The sequence below is a fragment of the Balaenoptera borealis genome, assembly GCF_965194805.1.
Source record: "Balaenoptera borealis genome assembly, chromosome: 20".
Lineage (NCBI taxonomy): Eukaryota > Metazoa > Chordata > Mammalia > Artiodactyla > Balaenopteridae > Balaenoptera > Balaenoptera borealis.
The window spans coordinates 8,817,996-8,845,449 of NC_138879.1; the positions used below are offsets into that span (position 1 = coordinate 8,817,996).

The 27,454-nt window shown below is 52.1% G+C and overlaps 1 protein-coding gene across 3 annotated transcripts in view; it reads left to right on the top strand.

Moving 5' to 3' along the window:
* SEPTIN9 (septin 9) overlaps window positions 1–27,454 on the top strand; it is a 195,273-nt gene that overhangs the window by 17,910 nt on the left and 149,909 nt on the right. Inside the window, exon 1 of one of the 3 annotated variants that reach the window (XM_082371187.1) lies at window positions 13,400–13,515. The exons of 1 other annotated variant lie outside the window; for it this stretch is intronic. In XM_082371187.1, coding sequence (XP_082227313.1) covers window positions 13,497–13,515 — 19 coding nt within the window. In that variant the 5' untranslated portion in view covers window positions 13,400–13,496. Of the gene's footprint in view, window positions 1–13,399; window positions 13,516–27,454 lie in introns of those variants that run through there. One more of the 3 variants, XM_082371184.1, reaches the window with a different exon arrangement.

The following is a 27,454-nucleotide window of genomic DNA, read 5'->3' on the forward strand; positions in this document are numbered from 1 at the left end:
CCTTTTTGGATTTTCTCTTTATCCTTGGATGTGGTACAGTTTCACTATTCAGTATCTGAGTGTGAATTGATGTTTATTTATCATGTGCTGCATTTTGTGTTCAAAAGATTTTGGCTGTTATCTTTTAGAATATTATTTTTGCATCATTCCTTCTATTCTCATCTTCTGAAGTCCCTGTTAGACATATTCGGAAGCTTCTTGATCCACCCTTGTGTTTCTTACCTGTAACTTATTTTGTCTGTTTCACTTATTTATTTCTGAGCCACGTTCTCAGTAATATCTGCCAACTAATTCTCTCTTCAGTGTGTCCAACCAAGTGTATTCTGTTGAGTTTTTAATTTCAATAATCACACCTTTTACCTCTGGGATTTCTAGTTGATTCTTTTTCTCAAGACCACCTATTTTTGTTTCATTTAAGCCAGTTTGGGTTTCATAATTAAAAAATTTTATTTGATAATCCTACATATTTTTATTTGAAAATCATTTTCAGATTCCTCTGTTATTTCCATTTCTTATGGAATGATTTCATATCTCCATGGTTGATTTTTCTTGATAATCTTTATTAGCATTAACTATGCCCATGTTTGGGGGGGTCAGGTTTGTAGGCTCATCTTGAGTAGATGTTTCTTTCTCTTCAATCCTCCCCCATTCCACCACCTTCCCCCATTTTCCAGTGGCCTCCACTTGGCCTCCTGGTGGTCCCAGTCCAGAACAGTGAAGTCATTTCCTGTTGGCTCAGAGAACCCATCTCCTGGGGGGATGTTGGGCATATTGGGGACCCAGTTGCTAAGTCCCTGGGTGTCATGGCTTGGAAGCTATGCTTGCTTCCTCCTACTTCTCCAGGTACACAGCTGAGAGCCCTGCTCCAGCCCCTGTGCCGAGCGTGGCTCCAGTTCCTGCTTCGTTTAGTGTCTGTTACATGGAGATGGGTGTCTTATTTTTTATTTTGGTTATATCTTTTAAGGTTCTCTTTTTATAGTTTATGTGTCTTTCTCTGTCTCTTATGTCTATATGGGATGACTTGAAAAATGAACTTAAAGTGCCATCTATTTTTTTTTTGAGCTTTAAATGTTTCCTTTTATTGTAAGCCCATTAAAAATGGAAAACCAGTGTACATTTTTAGTTTCCTGGAATGTAATAGGTTTGAAGGTTAATTTTAAAAAGTAAAACCTCATTAAACTGACCCAAATGTGAGCTCAGCTGAACATTTTTGTTCCATAGTGGTGGGCTCTGCCAGCTGCATGCAGGCGACAAATAATAAATTACTATTCCCACTTAAAAGTTGGAGGTAATAACATTTCCTAGCAAGATAAATCGTGTCAGTTTCTCTCTATTCGAAGCCTCTTTGCTAATTGAACTTAACTGTTAATTTTTAATAAACGATTTTATTGAATTATAGCATTGACACTAGAAAAGTGCACAGATTATAAGTGTATGACGTGAAGAACACAGCACGTGGATACACCTGTGCAGCCTCTACCCGATCCTGAGCAACCCTGTGGCCTGGGTCATGGTCTCCACCCCAAGGTCAAGAAAGCAAAAGATCAGAGAGGTCAAGGGCTTTTTCCAAGGTTCCCAGCTAGGAGGGCACAGCCAGGCCTCATGGCTGGGGGGTGGGGGGTAGGGGGAGCCAGGGGGGAAGGGCTGGAAAGGTGGGAAGTGACAGCTGGGAGCAGAGAAATGTAACTTCTGACAGGACCTGGGGAGGGGCGAACCCACCGGACTCTGGTGTAGAGACAATCATTTTACTGCCCCTAGCTTTGGGATTTCACAGTCCAGTTTTGTTTGTTTTTTTAATTGGAGATTTTAAGATGGAGTGGCTATGTCTTCATTTTGCCAAAAAGATAAATTTTAAAAGACACACACTACTTCCTATTACCATTATTTTATTTTTTAAAATTTATTTATTTATTGGCCGCACCATGCGGGCGTGTGGGATCTTAGCTCCTGGACCAGGGATCGAACCCGGGCCCCCTGCAATGTAAGCAGAGTCTTAACCACTGGACCGCCAGGGAAGTCCCACCATTGTTTTATTTTTTTTAAGGACTTTTTCTCATGTAGGACATTTATACATGTAGGAAGGGAAAATTTCAGAATAAAGACCAGTCCTTTGAACATCTTCAGCTTTACTTGAAAAAAAAAAGCAAAAACCAAAAAAGCCAGAAACAGAATCCCAGAACCTTACCTCTTTGCATTGTGCTCGCTTGTCTCATTTTGCCTCTGACAGGTGAGGACTTGTCACAGGCTGGCTCCAGTCCCCAGCCTGGTGTTTGGGAACCCTGAATGTGGGGATGATCAAAGCTCCCTTGCAAGGCTACTAGTCTAGGTCTGGGAGCTGAGGCCACATGGTTTCCAGCTTCAGCAAGGAAAATTACAGGATGATTGGTTAAATTCTAATCTCAGATAAACAATCATTTTTTAGCATCAGTATATCCCAAGTACTACATGGGACATACTTATACTACAAAAATTATTGTTGCTTATCTGAAGCTCAGAGCTAACTGGACATCCTGTATTTTATCTGGCCACTTCATGAGGGACACTTAGAGCATAAGAGGACTGTGGGATTGCCAAGGAGAGCCAGAAGGCGCTGCGGGGATGGTCATGTCCCCCCCCAGTCCCGACTCCCCTCCGTGACCCTCGGCCACGCTCAGCTGCAGCCCCTGAGGGCTGCCAGCTCTTTCCCAACACTCTCACTGGCCCTGTCTGGCAGGCCCTATATTTATTTATGTTTTTAATGAAAGTAAATGAAGATTCGCTTACTCTGGGGAACTGTACCGCGATTGCTCTCATGATAAGTGGAGACACCTGGCCTTCCTCTCGGGTCCTGCGTGGGGCCCGTTCCCACCGGCTGCCCTTCACCCCACCATCAGATGTGTATCAAGCGCCTCTGCACACCTGGCTCACCGTCCACTTGGGGACGCAGGGGCGTCACCCAACCCCAGGACAGTCCAGGACAGGCATCTCTATCCCCACGGAGCAGACGAGGAAACTGAGGTACAGAGGTTTGGGGTCGTGCACGAAGGCATAGTGCTGAGAGCCAGCGGTGCTGGGATCTCAGCCCAGGCCTCTGGCTTCCTGCCACCAGGCCCGTGGGCTCAGCCCAGGGAGCATTGTAAAAGCTCCGTCCCAGAGATTCTGATCGAATGGGCCTGGGGCGGGGCCTGAGTGGGCGGCTGTAAAAGCTCCCTGGGAGATTCCAATGGAGGGAGATAACTCTAGCTTCTCCCTGCTACAGAGATAAGGTCAGAGGAAACCTCCCCGTGGGAGGGGAAGCCCCACAGAGGAGGAGGAGAAAGAAGAGGAGGAGGAGGAGGAACTCCATCCTGTTCCAAAGACCAGATTAGAGTCCTTGGAAAGGGTGTTCCCGGGGGAAGGGACAGCAGGAGCAAAGGCACGGGGGTGGGGGTGGGTGGGAATGTGCTTGCCATTGAGTGAACAGGATGGGCAGTGTTGAAGACAAGACCCAAGATGGGGGGTTGCCTGCGCTCTCCTCTAGAGGCTTCTCGGAGATTCCCAGCTTCCCCTTGAGCCAAAGGCGCTGGTGAAATGTCAGTCCCTCCCCTTCCTCATTCCTGGGATGCAGTTTTCCCATCAGAAAGCTCATCCTGACTCCTTCTCCTGTGGGATAGTAGAGGGATAGAGTAGGAGTAGGCAAGGCCAGCAAGAGGGGACAAGGGCCAAGGTTCAGAAGAGTCTTCTAAGGTGTGTGTCTAGCCCTGGCTGAGATATGCCCTCCCTGCCCCCATCTGACCAAGTGTGGTGTACAAGCGTCCTTTCCCAAAGGACGTCCCATGGAACAGTAAGGGGCCCTGTGATGAGAGTCCTGGAGTCCAATGAGCTTGGGAAATGCTGCATGCTGCAACCCAGAGATGGAGACTCGCAGCATCTATGAGCATATTAAAGGCTCTGAGAAGTCCTGCAACGAAGAGCAGCCCAGCAAGATTGTTTAATGATAAGTGTTGCCACTTTGTAACCTCAGAGCTCTCTTTTCTGTGAACATTATAGATTATGCCCCGCCCACCGCTGCTGCCCCCGACACCCCCCCCCCCCCGCCCCTGGAGGCAGGCAGTCGCTACATGAGGATAGTTAGTGGTTGTTCCTGGGAGTGCCACTGAAGGCTTCCCTGAAGAAGTGTGGGCAATGGGGGCGTCATCAGGGTCTGCGCTGCCCAGGCTGATCTTCCAGAAGAGCCGCCCCTTCCTCAGGCTGCTGGTGAGGGAGGGCAGCGTCTCCTCTGAGGAAGCACTTTGTGTGAATCCAGGATGGATCTCTCCCTGGAAGAGGCTCAGTCACTGTTTGAGGCCTGATCTGGGAGACCAAGGGAGTCTGAGTCCCAGGATTTGGGGGTCAGCCCTGGCTTTCATGGTCTGTGGGACTCAGCCAATGACAGGCCCAAACACCTGCTTCATGGGGACGGAAATCCTACTGTGTGTGCACTGGGTAACCTCAGACTCCATGTCATAGATTCTCTATAATGAGGACTTACATGGGAACTGCCCATCTGAAATGAGTGGTTAAAGGTGCTTTGAAAATTGGCGGGCCAAATGGCCCAAATCTAGAAGAAAAAGAACTTGCTTTAGGTCCTAATAACAAATATGTTTAGTTGTAAAAGATTTCAAGATAAAACAAAGAGGCTTTTACAATATACCAACATTGACCTCAAAAAAATGTGTCCATGGATAAAAATAATATTATCCATTGATATGTTCCTGTCCATATGTGTATACATAGCATGTAATCTATTTTTTTTTAGATTATGAAAGTAATATATGTTCATTATGGAAAACACAGAAAAGTACAATAAAGGGAACAAGTCACCCACAATCCCACAACTGACGGGCAGTGCTGTTGGCGCTCAATGTATTGCTTTCCTTTATTTTTATGTTTTTCTTTGATTATTATAAAATTATGTTTTATGTTTCTGTTTTCTACACAAGTAAAATCTTTTTGTGCATATAGCCCTTGTAGCCTTCATTTAAAAAAATAATTTATTGGACTTATCTGGTGGCACAGTGGTTAAGAATCCAGTTGCCAATGCAGGGGACACGGGTTCCAGCCCTAGTCCAGGAAGATCCCACATGCCGCAGAGCAACTAAGCCCGTGCACCACAACTACTGAAGCCCGTGTGCCTAGAGCCCGCGAGCTACAACTACTGAGCCCACGTGCTACAACTACTGAAGCCCGTGCGCCTAGAGCCCATGCTCCGCAACAAGAGAAGCCACCGCAATGAGAAACCTGAGCACCACAATGAAGAGTAGCCCCCGCTCGCCGCAACTAGAGAAAGCCCGCGCGCAGCAACGAAGACCCAACGCAGCCAAAAAAAGTAAATAAAAGAAAATTAAAAAAATTTTGTTTTAAATTATATGTTTTATGTTTCTATTTTCTGCACAAGTAAAATCTTTATGTGCATATAGCCCTTATAGCCTTCATTTAAAAAAATAATTTCTTGGACTTCCCTGGTGGTCGAGTGGTTAAGACTCCACGCTCCCAACGCAGGGGGCCTGGGTTCGATCCCTGGTCGGGGAACTAGATCCCGCGTGCGTGCCGCAACGAAGATCCTGAGTGCCACAACTAAGACCCGGCGCAGCCTAAATAAATAAATAAATATTTATAAAAAAAATTCTTGAGGTGAAATTCACATAACACAAAATAACCATTTTAAAGTGAGCAATTCAGTGGCATTTAGAGCATTTACAATGATGTGCGACCACCATCCCCCGTGAGTTCCAAAACATTTCCTGAAGTCCTCAGAGTTGTGTCTGCCCTTCTGCCAACTAAGAGAACTGTTATTATTTAAATCTCAACCTGTCCTTGAGCACTAGCTTGTTTTAAACCTCCCGGTATTGTCAGTAAGACTGCTGCCAGCACCTCTGGGTCTGCCTTTTGTTGGCGAGTCTGTTTCCATTAGGCAGGGCCTGGGCATTCGTGTCCCCTCCCGCACTTCAGTTCCCACCTCTCCCCGGCTGAGACCCCACCTCTGACGCCAAACCACACACCCTGACGCCTTGGATGCTTTAGAGTCTCCTCAGCACCACGTACCCGGAACCCAGCCGGTCTTCTGTCAGTCTTGCCTCTCTCTGCCGAGGGTACCACCTGCCATCCTGCTGTTCCCGTCAGAATCCTGAGCCACCCCGTCACCTCCCTCCCTCTTGGCCTCCCGTGCCGCCCGTCCCCAGGTCCCGGTGATTTTCTCTTCAGAATTCCTCTTGGATACTCTGGAATTTCCCTCTTCACAACTGTCCATCTCCCCATCATGGTCCAAGCCACCATCTCTTCGTGCTGGGAACACTGCTTTAAGGCACCCAGCTGGACTCTCATCCCCTCCTGTCGCTCCCCTGTTTGTCTATTTTTATTTGTTTGTTTGTTTACTTATTTATTTATTTTTTCAATTTTTTGGCCGCACCGCGCGGCACATGGGATCTTAGTTCCCCGACCAGGGATCGAACTCCCGTCCCTTGCAGTGGAAGCATGGAGCCATAACCACTGGACCTCCAGGGAAGTCCTCCCCCCTGTTCATCTAGAGCCTCATTTTCAAAATGCCGATCCGGTCACGTCAGCCCCACTCTTCCCCTCTCGGAACCTTTCCATGACTTCCCTTTTCTTGTAGGATCTTTATCCTAAAGATAAATCCAAGACGTTGCCGTGCCTACCGGGCCTGGTTCCTCCACCATCTCTCCAGCATCTCTGGGCCCCAGCCTCCTGGGTCCTCTTCCGGTTCCTTGTATGGACTATATATTTCCTCCCACCACAGGGCCTTTGCTGTTCTCTGCCTGCAATCTCTTTCCCCTTGTTTTTCCTGGTTAATCTCTGTTCATCTTCCTGGCCTCAGCCCAATCTACCCTTCTCCAGGGAAGCCCTCCCTGACCCCAGACCAGCTGCGAACCTTTTAGTGTATACCCTCATTGTGCCTTCTTATGTGGTTATTTGGTTAATGTTTGTTTCCCCTACTAAAGTATAAGCTTTAGAGGGCAGGGACCATAATGAGTAATCAAGAAATATATATTGAATCAACCAACGAGAAAGCAGTATAATTACTGGAACAAAGCACATGGGCACTTTTTAAAAGCCATTTAAATTTTATTGCCAAGTGCTTTCTGGAAAGGTGGGAGCAGCGTACATTCCCACATTGCATAGGAGAACGTCAGTGCAGCCACACCTTTACCGTAAATTGTACACAGGCAGCAAGGCCTCAGTCATCTGACAAGTTCAAGCTTGGGGACTACCAGAAGTCAGAGAACAGTCAGCAGCAGAGATGCTAAGCCAAGCAGGGGAGAGAGCAGCTGAGCTGAGCTTAAGGAGCAAAGGTGGCCACACCCCCAGCGTGAGCCGGCCCCTCTTGGGTCAGGAGACAAAGGCAGTGCCCCCAGTTGGCCTGCGAAAGCCAAGTCTGACCATTCAGGTCTGGAAACCTGAGGGATCAGCTGGGGAAAGGACTAGAAAGAAGTGGACAGAAGAGAAAGAAGAAAAAGTGAACAGAAGCAGCAGAGCTCAGAAACGGAGGCAGATGGCAGAGGCCATGGCTGGGGCAGGAAGCCTCAGACCTGCTGACGATGGGAGAAGGTGCAGTGAGGGCACCCATGAAGGCTCTCTGCTCTCATTTCTGGTACCTGGGCCGGGACGACTCAAAGTCCAAGACTGCCCACCAGGGCGGCCGCTGTGGCCTCCCCATGGCAGGTTGCTTCTGAGATGGTCCCAGTGAACTCTGCCTCCTGGTACTCTGGACTGCCACTTCCATGGTCAGATCATGAGACTGTAATGTCCATTTTGCCAGCAGACCATCTTTCTTACTGGCTTTGATGGACAAGTTGCTACGTTGGGAGTCTCGCATGGCAAGGAACTGAGTTCTAGTCGGCTAAAAAGTGAGGCTTTCCAACTAAGAGCGTTTAGGGAGCTGAGTCTGCCAACAACCATGTGAGCTTGGACGTGGCTCCTTCCCCAGCTGAGCCTTCAGATGAGACCCAGCCTCCGCCAATACCTCGGCTTTAGCCTGTGAGATACTCTGAAGCTGATAACCCAGCTAAGTCGTACCCGGATTCCTGACCACAGAAACTGTGCGACGATAAATGTGTGTCATTTTAAGCCACTGGGTTTGTGCTGACTTGTTATGTGGCAATAGACAACTAATACACCGCAGTGCTCTGGCTTCCTTGCAATACGGAGGTCTCTGGGTGATCAGACCCTTACTGAGTGGCTCAGGGCTCCAAGTTCAAGGGTTACAATCAAACAAAAAGCCCTCCCGGATTCAAAGGGAGGGAACACAGAGAAGCATGCCAAGCTCATATGTGGAGGAGCAGGAGGGGCGGGAGATATTGTTGTGACTGTTTAGGGAAAACAGTCTGACACAACCCGCCCTCGGCCACAACAACTCACATCTCTCCCACGTGCAGAATACGCTCACTCGACTCCAAGACCCCGAAAGTCTCACCCACCATGGTGTGCATGCTCAGACTCGAGGTGCAGGATCTAGTCCTGTAAATCAGTGCAGATGGGTGCTGGGTGAGGGGGGCGTTCTTCAAGGCCTTCACCCCGGGGGTTGTTCTCCCTGCCTTGGCTCTGCCTCTGAGTCATACTTCCTTTTTCATAAGAAAACTGAGTTTGCAACTAAACAGCTTTCCCAGCCTGCTTCCTTCCTCTAATAGTTTGAGTCCAAAATCCTCTTTTTCATTTTGTCCTGCCTTCATCCCACTGAGTCAAAGAACCTAATTAATTCCTCTCAAAACCTGGGGAATGCCTATGTGTTAATTTAAAATCCATTCTATGAGATTAAAAACCTTACCCACAAACCTTTTTCTTTTTTTTAAATAGACTTTTTTAAGAGCAGTTTTAGGACTTCCCTGGCGGTCCAGTGTTTAGGACTCGGTGCCTTCACTGTGGGGCCCCAGGTTCGATCCCTGGTTGGGGAACTAAAATCCCACATGCCTCGCGGTACAGCCAAATTAAAAAAAACAAAAAACAGTTTTAGGTTTATGGAGAGTCAGAGAGTTCCCATACGCACCGCCCCCTTGTCGTTTCCTCTCTTATGAACATGTTGCATTAGTGTGGTATATTTGTTACAATTGATGAGCCAATATTGATATTTGATTACTAACTAAAGTCTGTAGTTTACATCAGGGTTCACTCTTGGTGTTGTACATCCTGTGGGTTTGGGCAAATGTTTCATGTCATGTATCCACCATTACAGTGTCATACAGAGTAGTTTCACTGCCCTAAATATCCCTGTGCTCCACCTCTTCATTCCCCCACCTCCCCCCACCCCTTGGCAACCACTGATTACTGTCTATAGTTTTGCCTCTTCCAGAATGTCATATAGCTGGAATCATACAGTCTATAGCCTTTTCAGATTGGCTTTTTCCACTCAGCACCACAAACTTTTTGAGTTAAGCCCTCTCTACCCTCACATGAGGATGCAGTGGGTGGATCCCCTTGAGAGTTTAGAATCTACTGCAAGGTATGCTCTGAAGATCCTCAGAAAGCCTTTGTGAAAGCGTTCATGAGGCATCTCGACACTTTTCTCTGAAGTCTTAACAAAGGATCTTCTAGTCCCATTTGGACTTCTTTGTTCTGAAGCCCTTGACTTTGAGACTCCTTTGCTGGCTGAAAAGACTGTCCTGGTCCTTTGCATTCCCTCCTAATTCCACTTGGAATTGGATATTTTGCTTTTAGCTCATCTCTCTCCTTTTTAATTTTATTACATTGCCTTCAACATTCTGCCTGGAAACCCTCTTAGCTAGATCATCAGGTTTGCTGCATACACTTGGTGTCTATTTTCTGTGCTACCGCAGGCAACAGTTGTGCTAAACTTTCTGCCACCAAATTACGAAGGTTTCCTTTCTTCCCACGTCCAATAGCTTTCTCTTTGCTTCTCTTCAAGCTCTCGCCAACTTCCTCCAAGACAATCAGGCTTCTGCCCACCTCGCACTCTCATAGCCAGTGCCACATGTTTTAGGTCTGAGTGACAGCAGCACAGCAAGACACTTAATATACATCACTTTCCTAATCGTTACATCCGCCTTGCACACTATGTAAGGGATTGTAATCCCCGTTTATAGGAGTGGAAATAGAGACAAACTATAGGACTTGTCACAAATCACACAGTAGGTGAGGGAGCTGAATGTTGAAAAACAATTTAAAAATTGGATAGCATGGTAGCCTCGGGACACTTAGTGAAGGAGCAACGTAGTAGTATGTGAATCTGTAATGGTTAAACGTGTCATTTAAGATGATCTTGGGACTTCCCTGGTGGTCCAGTGGCTAAGACACCACGCTCCCAATGCCAGGGGCCCGGGTTCGATCCCTGGTTGGGGAACTAGATCCTACATGCATGCCACAACTAAAGATCCCAAATGCCGCAACTAAGACCCAGTGCAGCCTAAATAAATAAGTAAAATAAAATTTTTTAAAAAATTTATTTTATTTATTTTTGGCTGCACTGGGTCTTCGTTGCTGCGCATAGGCTTTCTCTAGTTGTGGCGAGCCGGGGCTACTCTTCGTTGCTGTGCGCGGGCTTCTCATTGCGGTGGCTTGTCTTTGTTGCAGAGCATGGGCTCTAGGCGCACGGGCTTCAGAGGTTGTAGCACGCGGGCTCAGTAGTTGTGGCACATGGGCTTAGTTGCTCTATGGCATGTGGGAACTTCCTGTACCAGGGCTCGAACCCGTGTCCCCTGCATTGGCAGGTGGATTCTTAACCACTGCGCCACTAGGGAAGTCCAATAAAATAAATACATTTTTTTAAATGTGTAAAAAAAAAAAAAGATGATCTTGAGCCACGAGAAAAAGGGTCACTAACATTTGGTATACTCTACTCATTGAGGCAAGTGATTACATCATACAGTTTACAGAGTTGTACATAAAATTAAAATTTCGTGCTTAAACAGTTTACCTTCATGCATCCTGAAAAAGCACTCATTCCCCCTCCTTCCCTCCCTCTCTCTTGTCTTTCCTTCAGATTTTTGGCAGTTTTTTAATGTGCAATATCACTACAACACAGGTGTCTTGATTCCTGGGTGCTCAGGTACTTGTGAATTATGACTCACAGGCAGAAATGCTAGCATTGAGAGGCCAACCAAACACAGAGGACACCCAAGGGTTCTCCATGACTCCAGGATCCATCTACTCAGAGGATGGAAGTGTACCAGAGCACCTTTGACTTGAGCTAAGCGAAACAACCAACCCCTAACGTGCCCATTAGACAGATTCCTTTTTAAAAATTGTTTTGAATTTTATTTTATTTTTTTATACAGCAAGTTCTTATTAGTTATCTATTTCATACATATTAGTGTATATATGTCAATCCCAATCTCCCAATTCATCCTCCCACCCCCCCATCCCCCCACCGCTCCCCCTGGCCACTTTCCCGCCTTGGTGTCCATGCGTTTGTTCTCTACATCTGAGTCTCTATTTCTGCCCTGCAAACCGGTTCATCCCGTTAGACAGATTCTTGAGAGGTAGTTGGGCCTTGGGAAGCTCAGGCATCAGTATGGGGGTGCTATCACCATGCCTACTGGCCAGAATGAGGACAGAGCTCAGCCTTCTGGCTTGGCCAGACCGAAATTTGCAGGAGCTGGTACAAGCAGCACTTGGGGGTGTGTGTGTGAGTGTCGATATCCCAGAATCCAAGGACAGCTGTTCACCGTTCATCTCTGCTCCCCAGGCCTGTGGCTATTCCCCTCCCTTCGCCTCCTCCCCAGGTCCCCAGATAAGGAGTTGGAGGTTGGCCCAGGTGGAGTCCAGTGTCCACTCTGGTCCAATCAGCTCTAGCCAGGGGTTAGAGGAGGTCACGTGGCTGGGCTGCTCTCTCTGCAGGTCTGTGGCTGGACAGATTTCTTTTTTTAGAGGAGATAATTTTATTTATTTATTTATTTATTTATTTATATTTATTTTTGCTACTCCGGGTCAGTTGCCGCTCGCGGGATCTTTGCTGCAGCACTTGGGCTCTTAGTTGCGTCATTCGGACCCTTAGTTGAGGCATGCGGACTTCTTAGTTGTGGCATGCATGTGGGATCTAGTTCCCCGACCAGGGATCCAACCTGGGCCCCCTGCATTGGGAGTGCAGAGTCTTACCCATTGGACCACCAGGGAAGTCCTGGACAGATTTCTTACGAAGGGGAACAGGAGAGACAGACAATCTGACGGAACCACATGTGCCTCGGTTCTTATTTATACAGGTTTTCTACACTCTGGCAGGAAATGAAAATGCTGCTTAGACCCCCAAGGAAAGTAAAGGAGAAAGAAAAGGGAAGAGGTGCTTTGGTGACGTTAAGTCTACTTTCGGTCTCCTGTACACTCTTTGGATTGTCGGGCAGAAGGCAGCGTCGTGCCCTTGCTGACAGTTTGCGGCGCTCCCCGACCCCTTTTTTCATCTGGGGGCCTCGCTGCCCCTGCGTATCTCTCTCCGCAGGTTCTGGGATACTACGAGCCTCTGGCTTGGCCACACCCTTCCCTCTGCCAGGAACAGCCTGCCTCCCCATCACCTTGGCTTCCTGGCAAATTCCTGCTCATTCTTTAAAACCTTGTTTTGAATCACCTCAGTAAAACTCTGACAACACCCTCTAGACAAAATTCATCACTTTTTCCTCTGTACATTAAAAAAAGTCGTTTTATTATGGAAAATTTCTTTAGCGTACAAAGGCAGAGAGAATTCTTCTGTACAATTTTTGCTCAGGAACGCACACTCTCCTCACTGCTTATATTACCCGGGCTGTAAAGACGCGTGTCCTTGTATCTGCTCTCCTAGGTCGAGGCCCTGTGCGCGCACAGTACCCGGTGCAGGGGAGGTGCTCAATATTTCTCAGATGGAACAGAAATTATCATCTGGTCCAACGCACCCATTTTACAGATGAGGTGCCCGAGGCCCCAGTTCAAGGAGTCAATGCAGTCTGCCCTCTTGATTACCAGAAAAGTAGCGGGACAAATATGGTACCTCGCCTGCCCTGCCCTGCCCTGGTCCACTAAGCCGGCGTCCGGTCCGACCCCCGGGGCTGTGCCGGCGCGCTACCGCCCGGCCCGGCGGCCGCTCCCTCCGCCCTCCTCCTGCTGCCACCTGGCGCGGCCCCGCCCCGCCCGGACTCCGGACTAGAAAGTGGCGGCGACGCCCCGGAAGGAACCATTCGCGCCAGGGGGGTGTGGCGGCTGAGGACGGCTGTCGCCTTGGCGACCCCCACCCTGGGACCGCTTGCGTCGCGGCTGCAGTGCAGGGGCCGCGGGGACGGGCCCGGGCCGAACGGGGGTCGAGCGCAGGGCCGGGCTCAGGGCTGCTGCCTCTCCAGGCCGGGCGTCAGGAGGCGCGGCCCGCGGGGCTCCGCCAGGTATGGGGCTGCGCGGGGCGGGGCTCAGCGCTCACCTCCGCGCGGCAGGGCGGGGCCGGGGCCGGGCAGGGCCGTCCGTCCTCCCCGCCCCCATCCCTCCCACTCCCGGCCCGGGATTAGCGACCTGGGAGCCCGCGGCCCGCGGCCTCGCCGCCTCACTTTCCTGGGAGCGGCAGCCACAGCGGCACCATGAGGAAGTCGTACTCAGGTGGGCGCCGCGCCCGGATTGGGGAGGGGTGTGTCCCGGGGCGAGCCCGTCTCACCGGAGCGGAGGCGGTCGCGGGTGGCCGAGTGGGTCCTCGAGGCGGGGACACCGCGGGGCTCCGGGCTCCCGGTTCAGATTTTGATGTGTGGGGCGTTCGCGCCGGCCAGTTGACGCAGCTCCACCCCGCATCGGGATCGCGGGGTCCTGGAGGCATTGAGCCCCTCGACGGACTTGGCTTTCCCCTTTGCTCCAAGTCGCCTCCCCAAGGCCGCGGGGCCCGCGCTGGTCCGAGACCACAGGTGCCTGGGGGAGTCCGGGTGCTCGAGACCTCCGACCCCTGCACGGTTGGGCCCCGATTCTGACCTTGGCCGAGGGTCTCCTGCCCCTGTACGTCGGCCACTACTCGCTCAGGTGTCTGGAGGGGCCACTGTGGGAGCCGCTGCCCTGGGCTGGCCGACCCTCCTGCTCGCCCTCCTCCCCCCTTGCACCTTCTCTGGAATCGCTGACTTCACAGGTGCCGCGGGTGCAGGCGTTTTGTGGTCCACCTCCCCCGACACCCCCCACAACCTCCGCGGGGCGTTTGTGTGCGTGGGTGGGGGCTGGGTGGAGGATTTCCTTGGGATCAGCCTCCAGGACTGGTGGTCCAGGTCACAGCATCCTTTCTTCCCGTGAATTCCTGTTATTCCTCTACACAGTGGAGCACGGGAACTTCGCCAAATGGGACCATCTAGCTGCACCCCAGCTTGGCAACTCGGATTCACCTTTTAGGTATCAAGATGCCATCAGGTGTGCTGGCATCCTAGGTCCACTAGCAGGCCTGACCTCACATAGGTGGAGGGGGCCTGACCAGTTCTTATCATGTGCACAGGATCCTTTATAACCATTTCCCCCTTGGGTACTCTGAAGTACCATTCTATGAATGGGTAAACTGAGGCCACGAGCCTTGAAGGGCAGGTTAAGTGTAATCCAGATCTCTGTTCTTTTTTTTTTTTTTTTAATTATTTTATTTATTTATTTTTGGCTGCCTTGGGTTTTCGTTGCTGCGCTGGGGCTTTCTCTAGTTGTGGCCAGCGAGGGCTCCTCTTCGCTGCACTGCGCAGGCTTCTCACTGCCATGGCCTGTCCTGTTGCGGAGCACGGGCTCTAGGCGTGTGGGCCTCAGTAGTTGTGGCTCGTGGGCTCTAGAGTGGAGGTTCAGTAGTTGTGGCGCACGGGCTTAGTTGCTCCACGGCATGTGGGATCTTCCTGGACCAGGGCTCGAACCTGTGTCCCCTGCACTGGCAGGCAGATTCTTAACCACTGCACCACCAGGGAAGCCTTCTGTTCTTTTTTATTTCCCTTTTTTTCTTGGTGATATTTTCCCCAAAGGATCCAGGCAGGATCCTTTGTCTTCCTCAGTTGTCAAATTATAAACAGCATTTCTTCTTCTGCTAACCCTGAAAAATTTGTCCTCATGTTCCTCCCCTTAATCTATTCGGACATGAAGTTTTCTGCCAAGGACTCATGAATTAATTTTTCTTCATAAGAGGACAGAGTCATGGTACTTAGTTGGAGCTGAAGAGGTCATTTGGGCCATTTTGGGGGTCATTTTTTGACCCTTCCTTTGGGTCATTTTTTCCAGTCTCTTCCTGCTTTCCACATTCAGAAAGGAAAACAAGTAAAGAATAACTCGTCTCAAAGAGGGTTACTCAGAACTTCCCCTAAAATGGCCTTCCGGGCCAGTGGCATAGAATTTCAACTTTCACCCCCTGTTGCAAACAGCATGGCCCTCAGACACCCTGCTCACAGCTCGGTCTCAGGAGCGTGGGAGCGTTGATGTAATGGTGGGGGAGGAGGGGGCTTCCAGGTGGCGTGCGCTGGGGTTTGGCGCGCAGCCTCCCTCCCCAACATGCTCCAAATACTTGAGATGGCCCTTTCCCTGGGTTCTGCAGCCCAGTGTGGCCCAGGGACCCCAGCTGGCTCTTGCCCTTGGCTCTCGAACTTTGCCTCCTGCTGGTCAGTCTGGACAGTGGGGGCCACCAGGGCCCCCTCCCCCTCAGCTGGCCTTTTCCTGGGGGGACTTTGAGACCCTCCTACACAGATGCCAGAGGGCCTCTGAGGCAGGCTCGATGTCTGTTCTCCTCCACGCCTGCCCCCTCCTGCCCTGGCAAATTAAAAAACAAAAAAAGAAGACGAAGGTTTTTGCAGTAGTTAGAAGTAGAGTTCATGGGTGGGTAGGAATCAGCTCTTGTAAAGGCAGCCTCCTCCGTGGCTCCAGTGTTTACCTGAAGGGGCAGGGCCCTGGAGGATGGGCCTGGAAGGGCTTGGACCTCTTCCAGCTTGTTCTCCTCCTGGCGATGGTCCAAAGCGAGCTGGGTCACTCTGTTGCAGTTGTGTGGGGTCGGGCTGGAGGGGGCCGGCCCAGGGGCGGGGTGGCCGCTTGGACCCATTCTGAGGGGCTCTGGTTCTCTTAGTGCCGCCCCCGCCCGGTTCCCAGGAGAGGCGTTTTGCAGAAGTCAGACTGACCCCTATGTAGCATCAATGCCATGAAATTAAGGAAAGCAGCAAACTGTGAAAAATTCCCAGTGTCAAAAATTCAAGGACAGCCAACGAGGAGGGCTTTTATTCTTCACCTGGGTTGAGTGGGATGATTGCTTCTGGACCTGTTTAAGGGCTCCAAAATAAATCAAATATGTTCTCGGTAGAGCTGGCTTGAACACTCACGAGTCTCTGAAAAGTGGGGAATTTTCAAAATGTTTGAGGGGATCCCGAGTGCCTTAGATATACATTCACTGGACACACATTATGTGTTAGGCCTGTGCAGCCAGGGCCTCCACGGTACAAAGATGATGGAAAGACGTGGTCCTTGCTTGCAGGGAAGCTGCATTCTCATTGGGGAGGCAGGATGCAGGTGGGACCCTGGCTGGTTAACAGCCCCCAACCCCCTCCCGAGCAGTACGGGCTCCAAATGCCCAGGCGGGAGGTTTCCGGGAGAGGCAAGATTGAACTGGGCCTTGAGGAGTGAGCAGCTCTGAGAAGGTGGAGAATAAAAAGGGCCCTTCTAGGTGGGGAACAAAGCGAATGCCCAGTGGGGCTGCAGGATGCCAGGCGGGTGTGTGGGGGCAGGCTCTGTCTGGTAGCTCCAGTTCTGCTCCACGCCCTTCCTGGATCTACCTCACCTGATGCTCCAACGGGGCAGAGCTGCAAGCGGTGTGGCCCAGTGGTTCATAGCACGGGCTCCTGGAATTAAATCGTAGGCTGGCACCTCCTCGATGTGGGGCAAGGTACTTGATCTCGGGTGTCTCCTTGGCCTCATCTGTTAAACAGGGACGATGCCAACTGGTTGTCAAGATGAAATGAATTGCTGCATAAAAGGCTTGAAAATGCCTGCTCCGTCCATAACTTCCTGCCCTTGTCTTCATTACCCTTATCAACGGCAGGAAGGACGAAGGACGAGGAGGCGGTGTGTTACCGCCTTTGCCAGGATGCCTGGGGGCTGCCGGCACCCTCCCTGGGCCTCTGCTGGTTTGGAGGCCAGGAGGGCGGCCCAGGCTTCTCCCCCAGCCCCTTGGTGTCAGAGCGGGCTGCTCTCTGAACCCCTCCGGTGTCCTGAATTTGGGGCCTCTGGTTGCATACCAGCTCACGTGGAGCCTGCCTTTCAGTGGCCCTGGCTCCCCTGGGAATTCTCAGTGGCGCAGACGCTTATAGCCGAGGCCCGTGAGCCACAGAAATGGGGAGTAAAATCAGACCAGTGTGCACTTGGGAATTATTCGGAGATGCTTGGTGGCTTTCAGGAGATCCCCGAAGAGGTACCTGGCCTACCAAAGGTTAAAAAGCCCTTGCACTAGCGACTCGGAGGCCTGGGCAAGGCGGTAGGCTGCACCCAGAGGAGGCGGGTTAGAGAGATTAGCCAGCGAGAGGCCTTCCCCACGCCCGGCGCTCCAGGAGCTGAGTTCTGGGAAGGAGAGGAGAGCAAGTCCCCAGAGCGCTAGCCCCGGGTGAGGGCGAGGAGGGGAGTGCGCGAAGGCCGGTTCCTTCCCCTTCTCGCCCTGCGCCTCCGCCCCCTCCTGCTGCCCCGCCTCCCTCTCCTCTCGCCCCAGCCTGCTTGCTCTGGCTCCTGCAGGGACCTGGGCGGAGAGGAAGAGCCAACTGTGGCAGTCAGTCCATGGCCCCCTTGGACTCGTGCCCAGGATCGTGGACCCCTGTGGACCTCGAGATCCCCCACTTCTTGGGGAGCTGGCAGAGCCTGAATCCTTCCCGGCCTGTTGCAGAGGAGGGAGGCCAGCTCCTGTCTGCCCGCCCTTCTGGCTCACCCCAGACCACAGTCACCTGCCCATCAGCCTATCCCCAGCCTGCCCAGAGGGGTTCCGAGAACTGAGTGCCATGCACCCGGCAACGTGCCTGAGTTTGAGACAGCCCACCTTCCTCCTGGAGCCCCCTGGGTGACCAGTTCAAGCCAGGACAGGTGCAGAAGGGACACCGGCTCGCTGCTCAGGAGCAGCGGTCTGGAGTTTATGTCCAGGTGGAAGGGCGGGCTGACCACGTGCCTGGAGCTCCCGTGTGGGTGTCAGCAGCAGAGGACATCTCCCCAGGGACCCCAACAGCAGGAAAAAGGCACTTCCCATCCTCCACCCAGCTGTTTGGGCTGCGCTCCTCTGGGACTCATCCCACATGGATGGGACGTGGGAGGGGGACCTCGTTTCCGCCCGCACTGCTGTTTGTCTGTGAGCAGCGTTGCATGGGCTCTGGAGTTTGCTTAAGATGTACTTGATAAGAAGGGTTCAGCAAACAGCAGTGCAGGGCCTGGCCCTGGGACGACAAGTGAGTGCCAGTTCCTGGGCGGATCCAGCTGGTGGCCTTGGGGGGAGGGGGGCTGGAGAGAGAGACCCCAGGCCTGGGGGGTGTGAGCGGTTGGGTGGGGAGGGAGGTGACATGCTGAGCTCCTACACCCTTGTTGAAGCTATTACTTTGGGACACCCCGGCCCTCGGCGTTGCTGGGGGATTTATGGGGGACCAGTGGGTGCTAATGGCCGGGTGAAGCCCCCAGCGGACCTGCGTGGGCGTGGAGCACACAAGATCACAGCCCCCACTGTGCTCCAGGAGAGACCTTGGCTAGAGAGTCCCAGTGGCAGCTGCCAGAGGTTGCCTGGTCCAGAAGCACTAACCAAAGGGAGCCTGTCCTGGTGGGCACAAGGCCCTGGGGTCGGGGGTACTGCGGTCAGGCCTGGGACCATGGCGCACTGAGCTTCGATGGGAGAGCTGAAGCGTCCCCGAGGCCGGTGGGCTGGCCGTCCCTGCCCCTTCCCTGTTGGGCAGCTGTAACTGGGCCCAGAAGCTGCAGCAGCCGGGTTGAGCTGGGGGGTGCCCGTCTCCCCAAGGTCCCTGGCCTGTTTTGAGTCTCCCTGTAGGTTCAGTCATTCATTCCAGAAGTGTCTGCCGGGTGCCACTGAGTGCCGGCTCCGTGCCTCCTTCCTGCATGCTGGTGGCTCTCAGCACTGCTCTGGAAGGGTGGCCTGGCCTCGGGTCTCCTGGGCTGAGTGTGGCACTCTGCTCCCAGCCCAGTTTCTCTCTGTCTTATCTCCCTGTGCCCGCCCTGGGCCCGGGCCCCTTTGCAGCCCACGTGAAGGGGGGCATTGAGCCGCTGCCCACAGCGGGCGAGGCGGCTCCAGGCGTCCTGCTGTCAGCGGCCTCTTGGAAGCCTTGCAACAACTGAGCTTTGTTCCAGGCCTAATCTGACCTGGTTCTGCGAAGCGTGACTGCTGGCAGCCTGCAGGCCTCCGGGACGGGGAAAGGGGCAACGGCGGGGAGAGTAAGATGATCCCACGTCTCAGGGCGGCCCTTGGCCCAGGCTGCCTCTGGCAGGAATGAGAGTCACGGTCATCCTCTGAACGATGCTGGCTTTGTGATGGGGAGAGGAACCCTGAATGGCCGCTCCGGCCTGCATGTGTGGACCCCAGCTTCCCAGGGGCCCCTCGAAGTGCTGGGTGGGGCAAGAAGGGCCAGATCACTCTCCCTGGGGAGTAGCGCCCTCCCTGGCCCAGGGTTTCAGAGGCGGGGCTGAGGGAGGAGTCTCCCTTTCCCGGTGAGGGATGGGGGGTCGTTGCCCTCTTTCTGGCTCCTGGGGAGGGCTTGCGCCTCCCCAGACTCTTAAAGGGCATGCAGTGAAGCCTTGGCTGTGGCTGGGTCCCCCGGGTGCCCCAAGGCTGTACCTGGGAACCGGGGGCTGGCCACGTCCACCCTAGATCTCCCTGAGAGCCGTGCCTGGGCCCCTTGTCCCAGCCGGGCCAGGCGTGGCGGGGCAGCAGTGGAGACTGCCCGGGCTGGGGATCACTCCCAGCGAGCGTGGTTACCAGGAAGACCTGGGAAGGGGCAAGCTGGCAGGCCGCCTCGGGCTTGTCCTGCAGATCAATCTGATCTGATCTGCATCCTGGGGCTTTCACAGCCCTCCCCTGGACTGTGCCTTCTGTTTCCACCAGGATCGGGGCCCAGCGGGAGAATAATGCTTCTGTAACCCAAGCCACTTGGAAGTGGGTTAAATCCAGCCCCTGTCATCTTCCAGCCTAAGGACTAGGCTAATCAACCCGGAGGGATGTGGAGGGTGGTTTGCAAAACTCACTAATGAGCACGTGACTTTGACTCTAGCTACAGGGTCCAACGTGTGTGTTGAAGGACAGGTGGTGGGTTTTTGTGCAGAGGTGACCCGGTGTAGACACCGTGGGGACACCAGGTGGTGGAATAACAGCCGAGTACACACAGTGGCGACCGCATGGGACTGGAGGGGAGGAGGTGGTGGGTTTCTCATCAATGTTAGGCGCCTGAGGTGTGGTCAACAGACCCTCAGCAACGGGGGGTGGGTCATCCTGGTGGCAGCGCCTTCCTGGTAGCTGGGGATTGACACTCTAGCCGCCAAGCCTGTGCTTTATTTTTTAAAGGAAAGCTTTCTCAGATATGCTATGTCTCTCTTCTTTGTCTTTTGCCTTTATTTATTTGGTTGTTCACTTTGTTCATTACTTGTTACCAAACAGTGTGAGCAGGAAATTAAAAGGACAAATTATCCAATCCCATCGGTTACAACATTGCTTTCTGTGTTCCCTTTAGTACTTGTTTCCACACGCACAGGACGGCATCGTTTGATTTAACTATCAAAGGTATATGTTTTTTTTTTTTCACAGAGTTGCGTATTCTCTGTACAAATCGTTTTTAACTCTGCACTTTTCACTTGAAATCAGATCTCACGCATGGATTCCCTGATCACAGTTTGAACGGCTCTTCAGAGAGGATGGTCCCGAATTTACTTAGCCATCCTCTCACCAGAGCTCTTAAACGTTCTGCTGACGTTGGCGCTCTTCCTTGGTGATGTGCACCCACGACCCTGAACGGAGTGTTCCTGCTGTGCTGAGCGGCAGATGTTACAGTAGCCGTGCTTAGAGCTGTGAGACATGAGCTGGCTGGATACTGGAAATTTTTGCTGGCAATTAATTTAATAAAATATTGCCCGTGATGATTCCCTTTTCCAGCATTCCTGGGGTTGCTCCAAAAACCAAATAAGTGTTCTTAACACAGCATTTTATTAAGAGGTTTAATGAACAGAAAATGCCATTTGCCCTGATTATCAGCCTGCTTAGAGCCACTGAGAAGTCCCAGGGTTTACTTGCCCTTTAAAAGATGCACCCGTTGCCCACGGTCTGTGATTCCTCTCTGTGACTGGCGCGTAATGCCAGCGGCTCCCCGCCCCCCCACCGCCCTGCCTCTCCTTCTCTCCCTCTCTGCTTTGGCCCCTCCGGGATGTTCATGCACCCTAGGAGGTGTCTCTTTGCTTCCTTGGGCCAGCCTGAATGTCCTAGTCCTGGCGATGGGCCACCTGCCCCCAGGTGACCAGCCACCTCTCCTGGAGATCATTCGTTCTGCTGCCGGGTTACCTGGGCAGTGGTTTCTTCTGGAATCTCCAGGCTTCCCAGGCCAGTCAACAGTGCTGCCTGAACGGCCGACCCTCCATGGCCGCTATTTTGTTTCTCTCACCTCCCATCTTCCCTCCCAGGGCCTCCGCCCCTCAGTCCCTAATTGCACCTCTCTCTATGTATTAATATATCCTTGCATTATAATCTCACGACCGTCGACAGGTTGAGTGAAACACGTGTACCTCTTTGGTGACTTGGTGCCCATTAAACAGAAGGGCTTGAAGACTGATGCAGCCTTTCCCGTATTCTGGGGCGTGCCCTTGCGGCTCCGTTTGCTGTTGTCAGCTATTTCTGATCTCTAAGCATCCTGCACCGTATCCACGATTTCCCCCTTGGTCCATTGGCCCTACTTTGTCAGGCTGCTCATCTTTCTCACCTGTGCAATTTGTTCATGGCGTGTGAACCGGGGTCTAACCAGGAAACAGAAACCACTCCAGGATTTAGAACAGAAGGACTCAAGTGTGCAGATGATAGAAAAGCCAAATCAAGCAAAAGGAGGCAGCTGGGGTTGGGTGGGGGTTATACAGCTCTTTGAAGGTATGAATGGGATTGTTTGTTAAGGGTGAGAAAAGAAGTAACAACAAATTATAAAATTTAAACAACGGGCAAATTTCATAAGCATTCCCAAATCCAGAAAAATAACAATGTTTTTTATCAATCAACTACTTGTCCTATCTCCAAAGTAATTTTTTTCCCTACATCTTTTTGGCTGCATATTGTTTGGATCACTTCTTTATATGATGACTATGTAATATCATTTTCTGTTGAGTGAATAGAAAGTTAATTCATCTTCCTGGTTAATCAGAATTTAATTTTTACTTTTGGTAGTTGGGATGCATGAAAAAGGGTGGCTTAACTCAAGAGTTTGTGGTACTGCTGCTGTTTTTCACCCTACAAACACAAGAATTCTGATAAATTCCATTTTATGTGATTCCCATCCCGAAAGAAATAGACAAGTATGGGGCATTTGTAACTGTATGTGATGCATTATTGCATTTCCTTCTGACCAGAGATACTTCCTGTTTTGAGTCGACATTGAAGAGAATTGAATTCTCTGCTTACAACTTTATGTCTGGTGATTGGAATAATTTCCCATAGACCAGCTTCTGGCTCCATACGTTTCAAATCTTGCTCTCCCCCACTGCCCACGTTTTTCCGGCACCAGGTACTGCAGGACACGTTCGTATCTTATCCCTTCAGATTCTGCACAGTAGACAGATTTGGGAAAGTACACGGAAGGAGTACTCCTGGCCTTGCACATTGGGGCGACGAGTAGTCACTTAACTATGCATGGAAATAACTGTGAACTATGTAAATAAAACCCAACTAAATTCAAGCTTAATATCTTTCCAATTCAACTTTTCCTTAGCAGGAGCCCCCAAATGCCAACAATCCCTCCACTGGTACCTTACACAGGAGAAAGGGTGATGGGCAGGAACTCAGAGAAGAAAGGGACAGCAATCTTAACTGATTGGGGTTAAACTATCTTCTGTTTTGCAAGTTTTACAAAAACGCTATGGCCCTTCTCAGTGCCTTGAAAGGGATGCACATGAGCCAAGGGCCCTGGTGCTTGAGGTTCCTTAGCTTCCCGGGGACAACCAGAGATGAGCCTGGGGGAGCCACTACCGCACGCCACCACCCGCAATCAGAGGATCAGAGAGAGGAAGGCGTGTTATCAGAATCCAGGGACCAGGGTCACCTGACGGGAGGCTGGACAAAGGCCAGCCTGGTGGGAGCTGCAGCTGCAGAATAGACAGAAACTGCTGCTGGAAAAACCTTCCAAGGCAGAAAGCGGGGGAGAGATCTACCCTGGTTCTCCCTGGCTCCCACCTTCCAGTCTCCTCCCATAGGTTGAATCCAGCCAAAAGGCTACAGACGTGGGGACCTGGAGACCTCAGCCTGCAGAGGCCAGCTCTTCTGCCACTAAAGAGAGCCTGGGAAGGGCGAGGGATGCGGGGTACACTTATGCTTAAAATTGTTCATTGTTTATCTGAAATTCAGATTTACCTGAGTGTTGTGTGTTTTAGACGGCAATGTCTTTTATGGGAGTTGGACCCAGAGTCCAGACGCCCAACTGGTGAACCTTCAAGGGAAGGGCTCTGTGGGTCCTTGGTCAGCACTGATGCCGCGTGATGGACTTGGCCGTCTGGTGGTGCTGTTGCCTGCCGGGCAGAGCCCTCCACATGCAGGAGCTGCTGGCACTTCCCCGGCCTGAGAGGGGGATACCAGTGCTGGCTCCCCCCGGCCTCAGGAGAAGGGGGAAGACTGTGGTCCTGGGGGCAGCCAGAGAGACAGGAGGCTCCCGGCCGAGGTCCTTTCTGGAGGGACTCTCATGATTTTTAAGAAAAAATTGAGAATTGATTCCATTCTGTAGATAAGCTCCTGTCATTATTGAAAATGGGTATTTGTGCACGAGTTTGCACAGCGCCCCTTCCTGCAAAGCTCCCTTTTGAGAAAATGGTGGCTTTCTGACTGGGAAGGGCTGTCCAGCACCACTCATTGCTGGCACAAGAGCAGAAGGGTGTGTGTGTGTGTGTGTGTGTGTGTGCGCACGTGTGTGCGCACGGGGCCAAGTCACCCTCCACTGGAGACCGCCTGCTTCCTGTTCTGCCCCCCTCCTTGGGTTAAGATGTCTGGGCTGTGTGAGACCCCAGGAGGGTTGGGGACGGCCACCCTGATTATGGGTGGGGACGGTGGCTCTGCGAGTCCGGTAGGAGAGGATGCTGGTGCGTGGGTTCCCCATCATTAACGTAATAATAACAATACACTACCTCCGGAGTCTAGTTAGATTCTCAGTGCCCGTTTAACCTTGTATCTTACGATACCAGGATCTATCATAAAAATTTGGCTGAAAGGGAAAAACAAAAGGTCTTCCCAGTAACTGTATCCTTCTCTCTCTTATCCAGGCTCCCCATATTATATGCCCAGGGGAACTCCCATGACCTGGGCATCTAGGCTCCTAGACGCGGGGCCAGCACTGGTCTGCCAGGCTCCTGTGCCTGGTGGGGCCGCACCTGGCCCGTCTGTGGCGAAGGGGCAGGGAGGGCACGGGGCTGTTTACCTGGAGGGGGGCCCCGCCGTCAGGCTGCAGTGGTGGCTCCCCACCCCGAATGCTGGTTCTACCAGGAGACGCTCCGCAGGGCATCCGAGGTCTCCTCCCCCTGCCCAGCATCCTCCCCTTTCTCTCCAGGACCAAGGAGCCCCATCTCTGTGTCTGGCCATCTTCTTTCCTATTTGAAATGCTACCTTTTCCTTCTCTGTGGGACACCAGCCAGCAGTGAGTCCCCACTCCCTTCTCCTGTCTTTTGCTTCATCTCATCTGAAGTGTGTTTTAATCTCGTGGCCTCCACGTGGGAAACCTGACTGGTGTTTGTCACTGGCCTGTAGTTCATGAACATTTGTGAAATGGCCTTTGCCCTGGCCTAGGTGAGCCTAGACACCAGTTAGGGAGTTTCTGGTGTGGCCAGGTGTGGGAGGGCACCGGGATTCTGAGTCCCCCCCAAATCCTGACTGTTTTCTCTGGATCGCGGAAACTGCCCCCCGCCTCGCCCCCCGTCTTCCTCTGATGTGCCGTCCATCCTGGAGGCTGGGAGGGTTTTCAACTTCCCTTAGTTGGGAGGGAGTCAAATAAGACTCCTGGTAACCTTTCTTGGGGTAGCAGTGTCCTGGCTACAACATGCAAGGTGCCTTGGTTATAACTTACATTTCGTCTAATGCATTAGCACGGGGCAGCCAAGCTTTGTTAATTTCCGATTGTAGATCCCTGGGTCCAGGCTGGTGTATGTGGCTGGCGTATAATAATAATAATAATAATAATAATAATAATTTATATTAGTATATAATATATAATATGCTAATAATGATAATATCTACTGTGTGTTCATTTTGTGCCAGGCACTGTGCTGAGTGCCTACCATGTGTGACCTCGTTTAGTCTTAGTCACCTGTGAGTAATCCCCATCTCTGTCCCCATTCTGCAGATGGGGAAGCTGAGGCTTGGAAAGGGGAGGTTGTTTCCTGGGGCCTGCAGTGAGCGCCTGCCAAGGTCTGGATTCGAACCCTGTTCATCTGACTGCAGGCTTTCCTGCCTCCTTGGCCTCTGAGAACTCAAATAATTTGGTCTGGGATGTCGCCAGAGAGCTAAACTTCAAATCATCTCCTCTCTTTCCGAGTATGTTTTATTTAAAAATCACATAAAAATAACTCAGTTCTCAACTGGAAGGACTGAGCCTTTAGATGTCTTGGAGGCTTTTCTGGCCACCTCTTCGCTGGTCTCGGACACAGGCCTCAGTAGTTAGGTCCAAGGAACTGAATTGCAGCTGCTCTTGTTCTGGGGTTTCTCCTAGGGCTGCGGTGGAGGCGGCCCTGGGCGGGACGCTGGTTGGAGCGCGGGAACCCCGGGCGGCTGCTTCCCATTCTTTATTAAGGGAGCAGGCTTGGCATCTTCTCTGTGCCAGGGGCTGCCTGGCACCAGCTGCACGTTTTGGGAAATCTGAAAAATAAACAGTGTAAATAAAACATAACTCCACCGGAGAAATCTGAAACAGATGCTGTTTTCCTCATTACCATGTCTCCACCCTGACCATGGGTTTGGTTCTTGGGGATCAGATGCCTGGGGTTGGGGTTTAACCTGAACAGACCCTCTTCATTTTTATCTTTGTCCAGAAGCCAGAGGCGGGGGCGAGGGTGGGCGCCCAGCTGGCCTGGGGGGACGCGCGGCCGGAAGTGACTAGATCCCCAGGAATGTGTGGCCGATCCTTCTCCATTCCTTGCCATGCTGTTTCCATACTGGGGATTCACTGGATTTATGGGCTCAGCTGTCGCTCATTGGTGCCACTTTCAGCCCAGACAGCTGACCTCTAAGTAGCTCATCGTGTGCATGTGTGGCGTCGGGGGACAGATGTTGAGAGTTCTCATGTATCATTGTATGCAGTGCAGATCCCACTTAGGCGTGTGGAGGGAGGTCACAGCCATGGCGGAAGTGAGGCTGGAGCTGGGGCCGGGGATACCCACACTCACTCCTCTGCCCTCTCAACAGCCCTGAGACCCGTGCCTGTCCCCACCTCCCTCTCCTCCCCAGCCCTGGGCAGCCCCACTAGAGCCACTCTGGACCTGCCCTCTCCTGGTCTTAAGGGGCGGTCAGTTCTGGGAGCTGGATGCTGGGCCCTCCTGCCCCCCGCAGGTCTGAGGCTGTGGTCCATCCAGCCTGTCTTGTCTGGCAGGACCAGCCTGGAATCACCATTCTGATTGGACTTTTGAGGAAGGATGGAGCGTTCATCACTCAGCAGGGGGACAGACTTCTCATCAGTGTCAAGGGGGCGCTGGGGAAGGATGCTCGCATCTCTGCCGTGTGAGGCCGCTGATAGTCAGGGTTCATCAGAGCAACAGAGCCAATAGGGGAGAGAGAGGGAGAGAGTTATCATGAGGAATTGGCTCATGAAATTATGGAAGCCGCTGGTGGATTCAGTCCAAGTCTGAGGACTGAGAACCAGGGGAGCTGGTGCTCAGTCCTGGGACAGAAGATGGGTGGCCCAGCTCACATGGTCAGGCAGACAATTCTCCCTTCCTCTGCCTTTTGTACTGTTCAGGCCCTCCAGGGATTAGAAGATGCCCACCCACACTGGGGAGGTGACCTGCTTTACCCAGCCCACCAATCAAACGTTCATCTGATCCAGAAACACCCTCACAGACAGGGCCAGATGTAGTGTTTAGCCAAATATCTGGGCACCCCATGATCCAGTTAAACTGACACGTACAGTCAACCATCATGGTCCCCGTCGTGGCTGGGGTGGGGCTGGGGGCTTTGTAGGAGACTCGACAACTTCAGGGCTTCTGAACCTCTCTTCCCTCATCTGTGAAATGGGGGTGGTGACACCTGCTTCGTGGGATGGTCACGTGGGAATGGATGTCAAGCCCGTGGTTGTCATGGAGCCTTGGCATTGGAAGTGGCTGTGAGAGCCCCGTGTCCACCTGGCCCTCCTTCAAGGGTCAGCTTGCCACCCCCCTC